This window comes from Pimephales promelas, chromosome 1 (genome assembly GCF_988280905.1).
Source record: "Pimephales promelas chromosome 1, fPimPro1.hap1.1, whole genome shotgun sequence".
NCBI classification, from domain to species: Eukaryota; Metazoa; Chordata; class Actinopteri; order Cypriniformes; family Leuciscidae; genus Pimephales; species Pimephales promelas.
In genome coordinates, this window is record NC_142769.1 from 33487329 (window position 1) to 33501548 (window position 14220).

General features: G+C 38.3%; 1 protein-coding gene across 20 annotated transcripts in view; it reads left to right on the top strand.

Moving 5' to 3' along the window:
• Window positions 1-14220, top strand: part of madd (MAP-kinase activating death domain) — a 52246-nt gene that overhangs the window by 35962 nt on the left and 2064 nt on the right. For 4 of the 20 annotated variants that reach the window (XM_089129507.1, XM_089129511.1, XM_089129509.1 and 1 more), the window contains 15 exons: window positions 966-1022; window positions 2636-2736; window positions 2868-2951; window positions 3173-3331; window positions 3558-3675; window positions 4750-4812; window positions 5723-5843; window positions 6165-6270; window positions 7813-7923; window positions 8030-8137; window positions 8254-8418; window positions 8572-8644; window positions 9278-9384; window positions 11906-11975; window positions 13669-13715. In XM_089129507.1, coding sequence (XP_088985633.1) covers window positions 966-1022; window positions 2636-2736; window positions 2868-2951; window positions 3173-3331; window positions 3558-3675; window positions 4750-4812; window positions 5723-5843; window positions 6165-6270; window positions 7813-7923; window positions 8030-8137; window positions 8254-8418; window positions 8572-8644; window positions 9278-9384; window positions 11906-11975; window positions 13669-13715 — 1490 coding nt within the window. The remainder of the gene's footprint in view (window positions 1-965; window positions 1023-2635; window positions 2737-2867; window positions 2952-3172; window positions 3332-3557; window positions 3676-4749; window positions 4813-5722; window positions 5844-6164; window positions 6271-7812; window positions 7924-8029; window positions 8138-8253; window positions 8419-8571; window positions 8645-9277; window positions 9385-11905; window positions 11976-13668; window positions 13716-14220) is intronic. The other 16 variants (XM_089129510.1, XM_089129519.1, XM_089129514.1 and 13 more) reach the window with 7 other exon arrangements.

A 14220-nucleotide genomic window follows, 5' to 3' on the forward strand; every position in this document is an offset into this window, starting at 1 on the left:
CACATTACTGGAATATTGTGATGCACATATGATCCTAATTTACGTAGACAACTTCTGGAATGTTCAACGTGTGTTTTTTCAAATCCTGTTTGCCAGTCCCGTCTCACCTTAAATCCATTAGATGCATGTTAGTGAAAGACTCTATGTAGCCGAGAGTGAAATAGTGGGACGGTGAAGGTCTTGGACTGTACCACTACTCTCTATAAAAGGGTCCTGAGCTGTTGTTTCCCCTGTTAACAGTCCTATGATGATCCCTAAAGCTAACTGCAGACACCTGCTTCCATTTGAAACACCTGGAGTGGCTTGTGGATTTTTAGGCCCAGGCCTCTGATTGGCGGTCATATCTGGGTCTGTGTACAGGGGATCGTCCACCGCCCCCCCTCCAAACCCCAACCCCCATTACCTTGCCTTGTCTGTCCTTCGGTAATAATGCACCTGCAATTCTACGGAATGTCTTTGAGACTGCACGCCCTGCTTTTTGCTACACCTCATTTCACTCACCAGCTGAGGCTGATTTGTCGTTCTCATCTCACGCCTTTTGCACCTCCCAGACCATCCACCCTCACCTTGGAGAGCCATTGCCCATTATGGATGACGAGAATGGGGAAAGAAAACCAAGGCATGAGGCTGATTTTGTGTGAAATCCATCATTTTGGCTCTTCAGGAACAGGGATGCAGAGCTTAGGATGTTTTGTAATGGGACCCCACTTGATTTAAATGATTGGATGGTTTTACATGACATCAGATCCTTCATTTAGATTGCATATGGCTATGTGAACATTGCAAAACATCCTTACGTTTTGGAAAATGAGACTTTGCACTTGATCCATTTTATTTATTGTTTTTTATTATTATTATTATTATTTTTCTCTTAAAAACAGCTCATCCTCCATATCTGACAACTCAACCGGCTCTCTGATTCTCTCTCTGTCTTTCTCTCCTTGCTTGCAATGCATCTTGGGTAGAATTGTGGAGCAAGCACCAGGATAACAGAAAGCAAAAAGCTTTGGAAAAAGAACAGAGTAAGATCACTTCCCTAAGCACCCAATTAGACTTTCCTTTGCAGAACTGCAAAAGAGGGACTCTGTCCTTCTACCTGCACCAGTCCTCTTCCCTTAAACCACTTTCTATTGTGGGTAAAAACAGAATCTGCCCCCAAATACTCAACTACTTCTCAAAAAGCCCATTTAGACATGTGGCCCAAACATTTTGTCAAGGAAGGTATATATATATACTGTTCATAGGTATATAGATGCAAAGTTAAAATGGCGATCCATCCAAAGTCAATTTTCAGGTATAAAATAAGCCCTGTACATATTGAAATGGAATTAATATTTGGGCCAATATTTCTAAGTGTGCAAATCTTACTCTTGACTAGGGATGTGCATGTTGGTTATTTTGACTACTTGAGTACTTGACACTGACAGATATTGAGTACTTGGGTCAAAGTATTTTTTTGCAAATAAATTGCGTCTTTTAGTGACTCACTCAGTGTTTTTATGATTTGAGTAATTTTTTTTATTTATTTGTACTCATTTAAAATAGTTCTTGACCCCTGGGCTAGAATGCGTTCCTATGTGAACACAGTGTTCTAAGCGCCGTTTCTCACTTGGACAAAGTCAAGACTCTGCTGTCCGATTGCTTTGATTGGAAGGCACCTATACACAAAGTACCACCTGATTTTCTCTTTTAACCAATCACAAAATAATCATTATTAATCAATGCTATCACTTCCCAGTACTCAGGTACTCATCGCCATTCCTACTCTTGACTGGTTTGCTCTTTTTTTGACTTGGCAACTTGTCATTTCTTTAAAGCATTCACATTTTTAACCATGATTGAGTAGATTTATCTCACATGTTCTTAGATTTTTTTTGAGTTCATACATTTTTAATTCTCATCAGGTTGTGTAAATAAATGATAATCAGGTTATTTTTGAGGAGATTTGTAGCATTTGTTTTATTTTACTTTTATCAAAGACTGTCTCTGAACACAGGCATACATTGTATTTGGTTTCCACCTCATTTTACTTAGAATTTGATGCAAGTATGGGATGTGAGATAAACTACAATCATGCCAGATTTCAGTTACTTGTTTCAGTCGAGTATTAAAAAAGTTTTAAACATCACATGCATTCTGTTGCACTTGGTTAATTTTACTGTGGAAGATTTGGAGTACCGCTTACGTGTTATTTTTTAGGCCTTGATGCCTCGTACAGTGTAATCAGTTGTAACCAAGTTGGGGTTTGCGAGCACAATATAGGTTTCTTCATTGTAGAAGCAGTGGGTGCGCTAGTAGCATCTGAAGCTTCCTCCTGTTCACTTAGTTGACTGTTTGCCTGCATGTGTGACTGCTTTTGTCTAGCATTATTGTGTGTGAACTTATCTGGCCCATTGTCAGCTGATGTGCTTCTGTGAGTTTCCCCAATATGATCCCAAGCATTATTTGTTTCTGTCTGTCTGTTCAGCATAGTGTCAGCCGGCTGAAATGGCATTATTCCCCCACAGTGAAACCGATAACTTTCATGTCGCTCTGTAGAACAGAGATGGCTTCAGCTCACTGTTAGTCATGTGACGTCCCAGAATGCAGAGCAGAGAGTTAATGGATGGAAGAGCTGATTGTATGTTTTCTACAGGGGCTGATGGAGCAAAACAGCGCCTAGAAGGTGGAGACACTGACGAAAAGAAATCACAGATCAGTGCTGACAGTGGCCTCAGTGTGACATCTGGCTCACAGGTTGGTGTTAACCTAATATCACAATATAAATCTTTAAACATTTTATTTTATTTTGAAGTTGAATGCATGGAAATATACCTATGCGTACTATTTCATCTACTGTATGTTCTTCATGCTTATCCCTTGTCCAGAAGAGTGATACAGAGTCCCTGGCGAGCTCCGAGCCTCCTGCTCTCACGAGAAGCAACAGTCAGGACTCAGAGGCTAGCACAGTGGTAGGGCACGGCCAATACTGAGACACTTCTGTATATCCAAGTTATATGTAGTTCCCACTGACAGTTCTCTTACAAGTTTGTTAGTTTCTGTTTGTTCTAATATAGATAGTTCAATTAAATATGAAGAATTAAATATTCTCTTTTTTCTTTATCCCTTTAAGAAGTCTTAAAATCTCTCTTGTTTGCTGTACTATTGCTGATCTCTGACTTTGGATCTGTAGGTGAGTAACAGCTCAGGTGAAACACTGGGTGCGGACAGCGACCTGAGCAGCACTGCTGGAGACGGCCAAACAGGAAGACATGCTCAACATCTCAACCTGTCCCGTGGCACGCTGTCCGACAGCGAGATTGAGACCAACCCTGCGACCAGCTCTGTGTTTGTGAGCATCTCTTGCTTATCCTTATCCACAGGCTTAGTTGCAGTCATCCTCTCTATGTCAAAACTGCACCATGTGGCAACAAATAAAATAGTGGATATATGAAATATATATTTGAATATTTGTTTATATATAGTGCTGTCCAATGGCTGATCAAATAAACGTGTCTTTGCTGAATAAAAGCATTCATTTCTTACCCCAAACATTTAAACGGTTGTTGCTCATATAGGGCAAGACCCATATGCTGAAGCCAGGAGTGAAGGGACCTGTTAGTGTCAATAAGGGAGCACCAGCACCGCCCCTTGAGGATGTTAGCATGAGGATATACCTGTGTGAGGGGCTGCTGGGTAAGAGTCAATATTCCTCCTTAGTCTATTCATCATTCATTTCCTTTCATTCATTTTGTTTGTTCTTGCACTTTTTCTTTTCTTCTTCCATGTCCTCCTTACTCACTGCTTTAGTAATCAGCTCTGGTGTATTTTTCAATGTCTATGTTAATTAAGAATTATGAGGTATTTCCAAAAGTTGTCTCTGTTTGCTTTCCATAATCTTAATGTGTACAAATTTTAAAAACATGTCCGCTGAACACAGTGTTGGGATAGTTCACTTTCTACTTGAACTAGTTCAAAGTTCAGTTCACAAATTTCAAAATTAACTAGTTCATAGTTCATACTTCACAATTTTGAACTAAGTTCACAGTTAAGCAACTAGTTAATAGTTCTTTTTTTCCATATATTGCTTCGAGCTATTTAAATTTTTTTTTTGTCTCACGACCTTGTCTTAAAACTGAATCATACGATACGACACCTCCTCGCTGCTTTGTCGACTACATGCTGCTTTTTGTTTTGATGACGCATGCGGCGGCCGCGGTGCGACACTGTTGGCTGGTGTTGCCAGATTGGCTGTTTTTTTCACTACATATTAAGGCCTGTTTGCGTGTGTTTTAGCCAAGTTTTTTGCCTGGAAGGCTCTATAGAAATCTGGCACCCGAATGAACGAAGTTAAACTGAGAGAGCTTGTGTTCACAGCGTTCACAGTAACGTTCATCACGCAGTAATACAGTACGTTCAGTTCACGTTCGCCCAAAATATGAACGAGTTCATGAACTATCATTGAATGGACGCGTTCACACACAACACTGGCTGCGCAGAACAATCCTTTATTACTGTCTAGATTCTGTTTGCAACAGTTTATTCTGTAAACCATGCTTACATACTGACCACTAGCTTCTCTGTTCATTTGTTCCAAATAAGTCCTCGTATTAACCAGCATGTGATGAATTATTGGTTTGAATGTCCCTTACAGCACACAGCTTTGCTTCTAATACTCTAACACTTTCTTTACCTCCTGTACTGCGGCCTCCTCTTTTCCCCCCTCTCTCCCCTTTTTTCTTTTTTCTCCTCCCATTTAATGCCACGAAGGGCGAGATAAAAGCTCAGTTTGGGACCAACTGGAGGATGCTGCCATGGAAACCTTTTCTCTGAGTATGGATAAACTGTGACTAGACATTTTGGATGTGTATATTTTAGGATTGTAGTATTAGACACTACATCTACAGCCTTCCCTCACATCTATACTATGACTGTGTGTCTTGTATGGAGCATGTAGGGTGTTTGTTTTATTATAAATATTTGAATGTATTGGGGTGTGCATGGTTTTATTGGCAATTTTGCATGAATTTATGGTCCATTTATGGTGCTTGTACTTGACATTTGATTAGAGAATTAAAATACATACACCAGACAGATCAGATGAGCCAATTTTATTTTGTAATTGAATGTGTTTGTGTGATTAAAAGCTGCTTGAGAGAATGAATGTTGAAACAATAAGCAGATGTATGGAGGCGTGTGTTAACTCTGTGTTAAAATTAATTTGATAAGGTTTGATAGCAAGCTCTGTTTATTACAGCATGCTTTGTAGTTGCTTTGGCTTAGCTTCAATTATCTGTGTTAATTTTTGTAGAGTGTTATTTGTAATATCCAAATCATTTTAGTTTTTGTCTTTATGGTTTTGAATATCTGACATTTACCTTAAAGGGATACTCCACCCAAAAATGAAAATTCTGTCATCATTTACTCACCCACGATTTGGAACCAAACCGTTGTGGGGCAGCATTGACTTCCATAGTTGAAAAATACATGTACTATTGAAGTCAATGGTTTCCCATAACGTTTTGGTTCCAATCATTCTTCAAAATATCTTCTTTTATGATCAGCAGAGGAAAGAAATTCATACAGGTTTGCAACAACTTGAGGGCGAGTAAATGATGACAGAATTTTTTGGGTGGAGTATCCGTTTAATAAATGTTCATGCTGAGTTGAGGTGAGAGATGTTTGGTTAAGTTGAAATATTGTTTTATTCAAGTTAAGAGTTAAAATGTGTGTGTATGTGTAGGTAAGGAGCGCTCTACTCTGTGGGATCAAGTGCAGTTCTGGGAGGATGCCTACTTGGATGCCGTAATGTTGGAACGGGAAGGAATGGGGATGGATCAGGGACCACAAGAAATGATTGACAGGTTAGTGTGTTCTGTGTTCACATTGATTCGAAAGCAATAAAAACAACACAAAATAGGCAATCAGAATTGTCTGATTTGAAAAGTATACATGAATACATACTCTATGAAAGCACAATGCATACTGGTTGTAAGCAAATTACACCCATCTGACACTGCTTAAATGTTTTTCATATGTTCCACTCTACAAGATGACAACATCTTGCAATGGTTTGAATGAGCTTTAAGCTATAAGCTTTTTGGTCATGCTAGGATTCAGATGTAAACCCTGATGTTATATTTTGATTACGCTGTCCAAACATGACTGTGCTGTTGGTCTATCAGATATCTGTCTCTGGGAGATCATGACCGCAAGAGACTGGAGGACGATGAGGACAGACTACTGTCAACTCTCCTGCACAACATGATCGCCTACATGCTTATGATGAAGGTATACACAAAAACTCACTCTCCTTCCTTTGAATATAGACCATTTTGCAAGGCAACACTGGTCCAGAAGCACTTCCTGTTTCAGTTTTTTAACTCTACGCAAAAGCTGGGATAAAATACAACCAACATAACATTTAAAACTGAATCAAAAAGTTAAACAATATCTTTAAGATGTTTTTCTTTATATGTGAAATAAAGAAAACAGTTACAAACTGAAACAGGAAGTGTTTCTGGACCAGTGTTGTTTACATCTTGCAAAATGGTCTATACTTGAATCAATACGAATATTAGTGAACAGTTTGTGAAGTGTGAAGTCTCCAGGTCGGATTTTCTGCGCAATCCATTGGATGTTACGTGCGTGCATGCTCCTGAGCCTCTCTGCTTTTTATATAGAACATTTCACAAGATGTAAACAACACTGGTCCAAAAGCACTTCCTGTTTCAGTTTTTTAACACTACATAAAAGCTGGGATAAAATACAACCAACAGAACACATAAAACTGAATCAAAAATTTAAACAAACATCTTTAAGATGTTTTCTTTACGTGTGAAATAAAGAAAACAGTTACAAACTGAAACAGGAAGTGTGTCTGGACCAGTGTTGTTTACATCTTGCAAAATGGTCTATACAGTCTATGCCAAGGAAACTAAACAAAAATGTATCTGCTGAAGCTCGTCAGGCCAAACATGAATCGAATCGACTTAGGACGAAAACGTGGATCAACATTGGCAGAGTGTTTGAATTATGGAGAGACCTCTGCTATTTTTATTGTGATAAATTACAAGTTTTCTTATATGCTAAAATAATGGTAAACTTTAATGAAATAGCAAGGTAAACTACAACATATATGTGACATGAAATGAATACTAAAGACTGTTCTAGGATAACAAAAAGTAGATGCTTTAGGATGTAACTTTTATTTTATGTATTATATCTACTCTCTAACATCACTCATCCCATTACTATCACATTGTTTATAATACACATTTCCAGACACGTTCTGTACAGTAATGTTACTTCCTATGATCTTACTGTTACACTGAAGTTGTTCAGTCTACTTCACTGACCGTTTTCGTTATCATATTATACATTCATCTATGTTGACATTGCTGATTGTGAAAGATACATGAATAGTTAGTGAAATGCCTTATAGATAGCATTTTGAGCGTGTGCAAGAGCACGAGCGTTCTTGTAAAAATTGGTTGCAATATGAAACATCACCGATAGAGGCCGTTAAAAAATACTAATAGCACCTTCAATAAAAATAAGAAAAGTTTCAAATCAGCAATGATGTCTGTATAATTGTGTGACATTGAAAACTGGAGTAATGGCTGCTGAAAATTCCTCTTTGCCATCATAGGAATAAAATACATTTTGAATTGTAATAATATTTTACAATATTACTCTTTTTACTGTGTTTTTGATCAAATAAATGCAGCCTTGGTGGGCATAAGAGACTTGTGTCAAAAACATGAAATAGTTTGCTGACCCCAAACTTTTGTTCCGTCATGTACTCAAACTATTACTACCGCATTTATCTAGGTCAATAAAAATGACATCAGGAAGAAGGTACGGCGTCTTATGGGGAAATCTCACATCGGCCTCACACACAGTCAGGAGGTCAATGAAGTCCTGGACCGCCTTGCAAATTTGGTAAGAGCCGGTCTGATGAAAACTTGCAGCTGTTGCATGTAAGCCAGTTGCCGAACATATCATGATCAGAGTATGAGTGATTGACAGATTGTGTGTTTTGCTGCAGAGTGGTCGAGAGCTTTCCCTCAGGCCAAGTGGAAGCCGGCACATTAAAAAACAGACGTTTGTTGTGCATGCCGGGACTGATACAACTGGTGACATATTTTTCATGGAGGTAGGAGTTTTGTGTGTCTGCAAGCCTCTTTTTTTAATTCTATTTAACTTGTCTGCATGAAAATATATTGTAAATGAGCATTCAGTCTTTCTTTCCTCTTTTTCGTGTGTGTTTAGGTGTGTGACGACTGCATCGTCTTGCGCAGTAACATTGGCACAGTCTATGAGCGCTGGTGGTATGAAAAGCTCATTAATATGACCTACTGTCCCAAGACCAAAGTATTGTGTCTGTGGAGGAGGAACGGTCAAGAGACACAACTTAACAAGTTCTACACCAAGAAGGTGAGACACACATAAATGTATAGGCACACTGTAGTACACACATTCCCTCTCAATCTCAATTCACAGATTTTGAATTTGTTTCAGTATTGTTTTTTGTGTAATCAAGTCTCGGTTATTGTACTTCACCTCTCTTTCTGTGTTTTTTGTGTTAAGTGTCGGGAACTATACTACTGTGTTAAAGACAGCATGGAGCGTGCTGCTGCACGACAACAAAGCATCAAACCAGGTACATTGTGTTTTTTCTACACTACACTTCAAAACGTTTGGGGTTGGTAAGATAAATATATATATAGATAAACTTATATATATAGAAAGTTTTTTCGGCTACAAGAAAAAAAACAGTTTACTGTATATATTGTGAACTACTACTATTTGTTACATTATTACAATAACTGTTTTGTGTTTTTGTGTGTTTTCTGTGATGGTAAAGCTGAATATTCAGGAGCCATTACTCCAGTCTTCAGTGTCACATGATCCTTCAGAAATCTAATATCTGCTTAATATTTTTGTGGAAACCGTAATGCATTGTTTTCACGATTCTTAGATGAATATAAAGTTCAAAAGAACAACATTTCTTTAAACTATAAATCTTTTGGAACATTATACATGACTTTACTATTATTTTTTATCAATATAGATCAATTTAGTCTTTGCTGAATAAAAAGTATTCATTTTATTTAAACAAATCCTACTGACCCCAAATTATTTTGCACTTTTGTAGTGTGTGTGTTTGTTGGGTATTGAATTGAATTCACCCTTTTAGTTTTTTTTAAATATAAAATCATCTTGTCCGATTACATTTTCCTGAAAGTAGTCTCTTTGTGTGTGTGTGTGTGTGTGTGTGTGTGTGTGTGTGTAGGTCCAGAGCTGGGAGGTGAGTTTCCAGTTCAGGACATGAAGACAGGGGAGGGTGGTCTCCTTCAGGTCACGCTGGAAGGCATCAACCTGAAATTTATGCACAGCCAGGTAAGAGGTGTCACCTTTATCGTAATCATGAAAAAGTGCTTGCCAAATTCAGCACCAACCCTTCCTCTCATTCTCAATCCATTCATTCCCCTGATTCTCTTTTCTACCACTTCTTGTATAAACTCATCATCACCTCTCCATAGCTCTTCTCCTTCCTCTCACTTTCTTTCTATTTGTGCCTTCCTTCCTCTAAGAAGTTTTCTGGAACAACTCACAAAGTAACAAAAACATGGGCTAAATAATTAAACGCAGAGTCAAATCTAAACTCTAAAATAAAAGTAAAGCTGGAAACTTGTAAAAAATGTCTGGAAGCGTTGTTCCTGAAGAATCTTTTAAGAGGAATAGCTGTTGTTGTTGTTGTCATTGTTTTTTGGCTTTATTTGCTGGATGTTTGTTTTTGGGTTGCTTAATCACAAGCAGAGATTTACTTTTTCAAATGTCAGAACATTCCACCCGCTGTGTGTGTTAGTATGACGTGTTAATGGTCACAGCGCCCGGCTCTGGTCCTTACGATTTGTGTGTGATGTCGGTTTGTTGTGGTGTGCCAGAGGTAAGACGAATAAAAAACATATTCAAAGTGGTCATGTACAAAATTCATACAATATATGGTTATTTAAAACCACTTTAGGGATGTTAAGTTTTATTCTTGACCAAGTATTTAAAAAAAAGCTTTAAATTGGTTCTAATGGGAGCCAATCATGTAATAGTTCTTTTTAAACCGGATTTTATAGATGCTACTTGTGATTAAGACCATATGGCCTCCTTCTGTGACCTAATATGGCCTAGATCTGGGACCATTTAACCTGGTTAATTTGACACTTGAAATGCTGTTTTTCATAAAGTCCATATGTAAAGATATTTCAAAGAGGAGGGGAACTGACATGCACTGAACGTGTTTCTAAAAAACAAAAGTTTTCTTTTTGATTCGAAAAAAAAAAAACGCATATCCCAATAGTGAACTCCCTTAAAGCGAAAAGCAGTAGTTACATAACGCTGATACTCTGGAAAAGATTGGAATGATTATCAAACTATGTAAACCTTTGTTCTATCTAACATACTAACTTTTTTAAAAACTGTTTTACTTGGTCATAGTCGCTGTAATCACCTAAAGGTATAGTTCATTTTCTCACCCTCATGTCATTCCAAACCTTTATGACTTGCTGAATTTTGATGAATGTTTGTAACCTATAAGTCGATGAAAACCCAAACAGACTTTTGTATGTTCTTCATTAAAAATGAATGCATGCAGATTTAGAATGACGCGAGGGTGAGTAAATTATGACAGAATTTGAATTGTTGGCTGAACTATCCCTTTAATATATTGCCATGATACATTGGTGCCCCTCTATGGTCACTTGTCAGTTAACAGTTGAACACTTTAAGAATCCTCTATGTAGTGTAGTTGTGTGTTGTAATGGTTTTGGCACTATTCTGTTTTGGCTGTAGGCATGTGTGAGGGAGCTGGTCTTCGTTGCTGGTGGAGGAGGCATGGAGGGTAATGGGGTGGGAACACATCAGGGCTTCAAAACTAACGTAAACATAATGGCAGATATTAACAGTTAATGCAACATGGCTTCTTTCTGGATGGAATCGGTGGTTGTAGTTTAATCCTGTAAGAGTGGGCTCGTAGCACCAGAGGGTGTTTTCTGCTCTTTTTGTCCAATAATAATCCAAACCGTTTCTCTCCCATGCTCTCTCCCCCTGCAAGGAGCGGAAGGTACACAACCTCTGCAATCTGCTTTTTAGCATAACATTGTCATTTACTTTTTCATTCTTTTCCTTGTTCTGTAGCGTTTCTGGCAGACGTCACTCTTGTGTGCTTTTTTTTTGTTGTCTTTTGTATTATTTTCTCTCTTTTTGGTTCCTTTTTTTTAGTCTGTGTCATGTCTTTTTTTCTTTTTTTTCTGATGGAATTTTCCATGGATGTCTTTGCATGGGCCCTTTCAGCACGTAGGGGATCAGTGCCATGATTTCATTCCTACTTTTAGTGTGAATGTTTACAGCAGCAGGTTCATATTAGCTCTTTAGTGCTTCAAAATGCATTTGGTATACAAGTCTCCAGTGCCTCAAGAACACGTTATACTAAGTATTGTAGACAAGTATTGTAAATACAAAGTGATTCTCTTTAAAGCGAGACTCTCGATTAATTTAATACAATTTCAAAATGACAAAAAATATACTGTATATCTGGGTTTATTATAACTCTCTAGAAAATAAACAGACCCATAAATGCCGCTCAGGTGTTGAAACTTTCACAGCTCTCTCCATTTGCGTCACTGGCCCATGTGATCCTGTCAACATGGAAATTTCTCTTTCTGTGCAGTCATATTTTAGTTTTGATAGTTTTTTAACAGCTCGCTTATCATGTTCTTTCTCCGTTTCTCCCTATTTTGCAGTTACTAACTGTCCAGATTGTCATCTCTTCAAAAAATACTTTTTGTTTTGTTTTCTCACAAGTGTGTGATTGAGTTGGTAACAGTGTGTCCTGTTGTTTTTTTGTTTGTTTTTTGTTTGTTTTTAGGTTTTCATAGAGCTGAGTCACATTAAAAAGTGCAATACAGTGAAAGGAGTCTTTGTCCTGGAGGAGTTTGGTAATTACCCCCATTTTGATTCTAGGCCTGTACGCGACACAGCAGTAACTCAGTCACATGCAGAGCAGAGAAGTTGTCACGTTCAGTACTGTTAGATTTGGCGGTCAGAACGACATGTATGAGCTTCAGGAGCAGAGGTTATAGAAGTAGGATCACAGTTTTAGCTGTTGCTTCATTTATGCACCTTCTGGGATGAAATGTTACATAAAATGTGATGCCTAAAAGGTGCAAGATCCTATAAGCCCGCAGAATCCTGTCCCCCTTCTGGACCCAAAACCATTTCCATTGACTGACTGAGACGACAACTATTCAGGCCTATTAATTATCAATCATGAAAACATGTTCATTACCAGCACAACATACCAATATTATTTTTTTATTATCATTATTTATCTGTCAGTTGTTGTGTATTTAGTTGTTCATTTCCTCTTTTTCATACTCTAAAAACTAAAATCAATGATTTTAGGGATTACTATGTACATTATCATGTAGTATAAATTTTCATTTACTTGTTCAAATACTATATGATTTTAATAACATCTTGTTGGTTTTAAAAAGAAACCATTCTTTAGCCTTAACTAATACTCTTTTTATTAGCTAAAACAAGATATCAAGACAACACACTGATTTGATCAGGCCTGGAGGAAGGGGTAAAGGATTCTGCAAAAATATTAAACGACAGCAGCGGCTTTGAGAAATAATACACAGTTCAAGTTGTTCTGCGAATAATTCAATGATCAGCATAGATTTAGATTGCAGTTGTTTCCTCAGATGCATCTTTTGGAAGGAGTCACAGTATGGCTTTAATGTTTGTCATAGTCTTCAGAATAGAAGTCTTGGTAGACTTTAGATAATGACTAAACGGTGCAAAGATCATTTAACTGGTTCTTTTGGAGATCTATATGAAGGGAGTTGTAGTGTATGAAATCTCTTCTGTAGCCATAGGGTCGGCTCTAGACTGGGTTATTGCTGTGTCTTTGTGCTTCCTTTTTGTAATCCGCCCCTCATCTTTGCTGCTATGAAAACCTTCATTCTCCAGCAGGTAAAGTGCTGTCACCTTTATCTTTTCTTCTTCTCTTCCCTCACCTGTCCTCATTTAACTCTCCATCTGTCATCATCTCTCATACACCCTCTTTCACCACTTATGGCTGTCGACTCCTCATCTGCACTGCACTGCCTTCATGTCAGATGTCGCTTCTAAACTCGAGTTCATACACTCATGCCTGTAGTAAAAGTCATGCCAGTGATGGAAAAAACCCAGCAGACCTCGGATTTCCTTCCGACTTCAACTTGCAATGAAATTCCCTCTCTTACTCTCTCTCTCTTGGATTTCTCCATCTATCCTCCACCTCTCTCACTCTTTCTTTCTCCTCTTGAGCCTGCCTTGATTCAGTTCCCCATTGCATAAGAGTTTCTCAGCTGATGATAAATCCTGTTCAGTCATATGAACTATATGAGTGCTGCTCTTCTGCTGTAAAATACAGTGCGCTCTTGCTCTGTCTGAAATGTGGCAGGGCCAGATATAGACTGATAATCATTTGTCATGGGCCGTATCGTACTGTATGTATGCCTCCCCTCCTCTCTCTCTCTCTCTCTCTTTCTCTCTGTTTCCGCCCCTTGCCCTTGAATAATTCAAATTTGTTATTCCACTGCTGTTGAACTTTTCATTTTGTTTCTTGCACGGGATTTGCAGTTCCTGAAACTAAAGAAGTGGTGATCCATAAGTACAAGACTCCCATGGTAAGATTTCAGTATTCATACAATACTATGCACAGTAGGGCTGGCAGACAACAAATTTGAGATGAAAAAAAAATAGAGATAGTGTTCAAGTACTACATTTAACTTACTAGTCCAAAAACATGACGCCCAGGTCAGCATCGGTCGGGCACCCCTCCTCCTCCTTTAGCTCACGCCAGCGAGCGAACGCTGGACCAATGTTGATCCTCATCCCGGCTTTTAATTTGTCACTCTCCCTTTTTGTTATTTTTTGTGTCCTCTGACAAAACCTTTGCCTTCTTCCTTGTAGCTATTGGTTCGGTGAAGATGAAAACATACAGACGGCAATCAAACGCGAGTTGAGTTTTCACGTCAGAATCGTAGGAAGTTGTGGGTGGCGGGGGAAGTGACGTATGCCGTTTTGGTTCTTTTTGTGCTCGGGTTCCTTCCCGAAAACCCGAAGTTACATAGTGCCAGTAAAAGCGATACAGACACTGTCAAGCTCTGGCAAACGTGTCATTTAACCTAT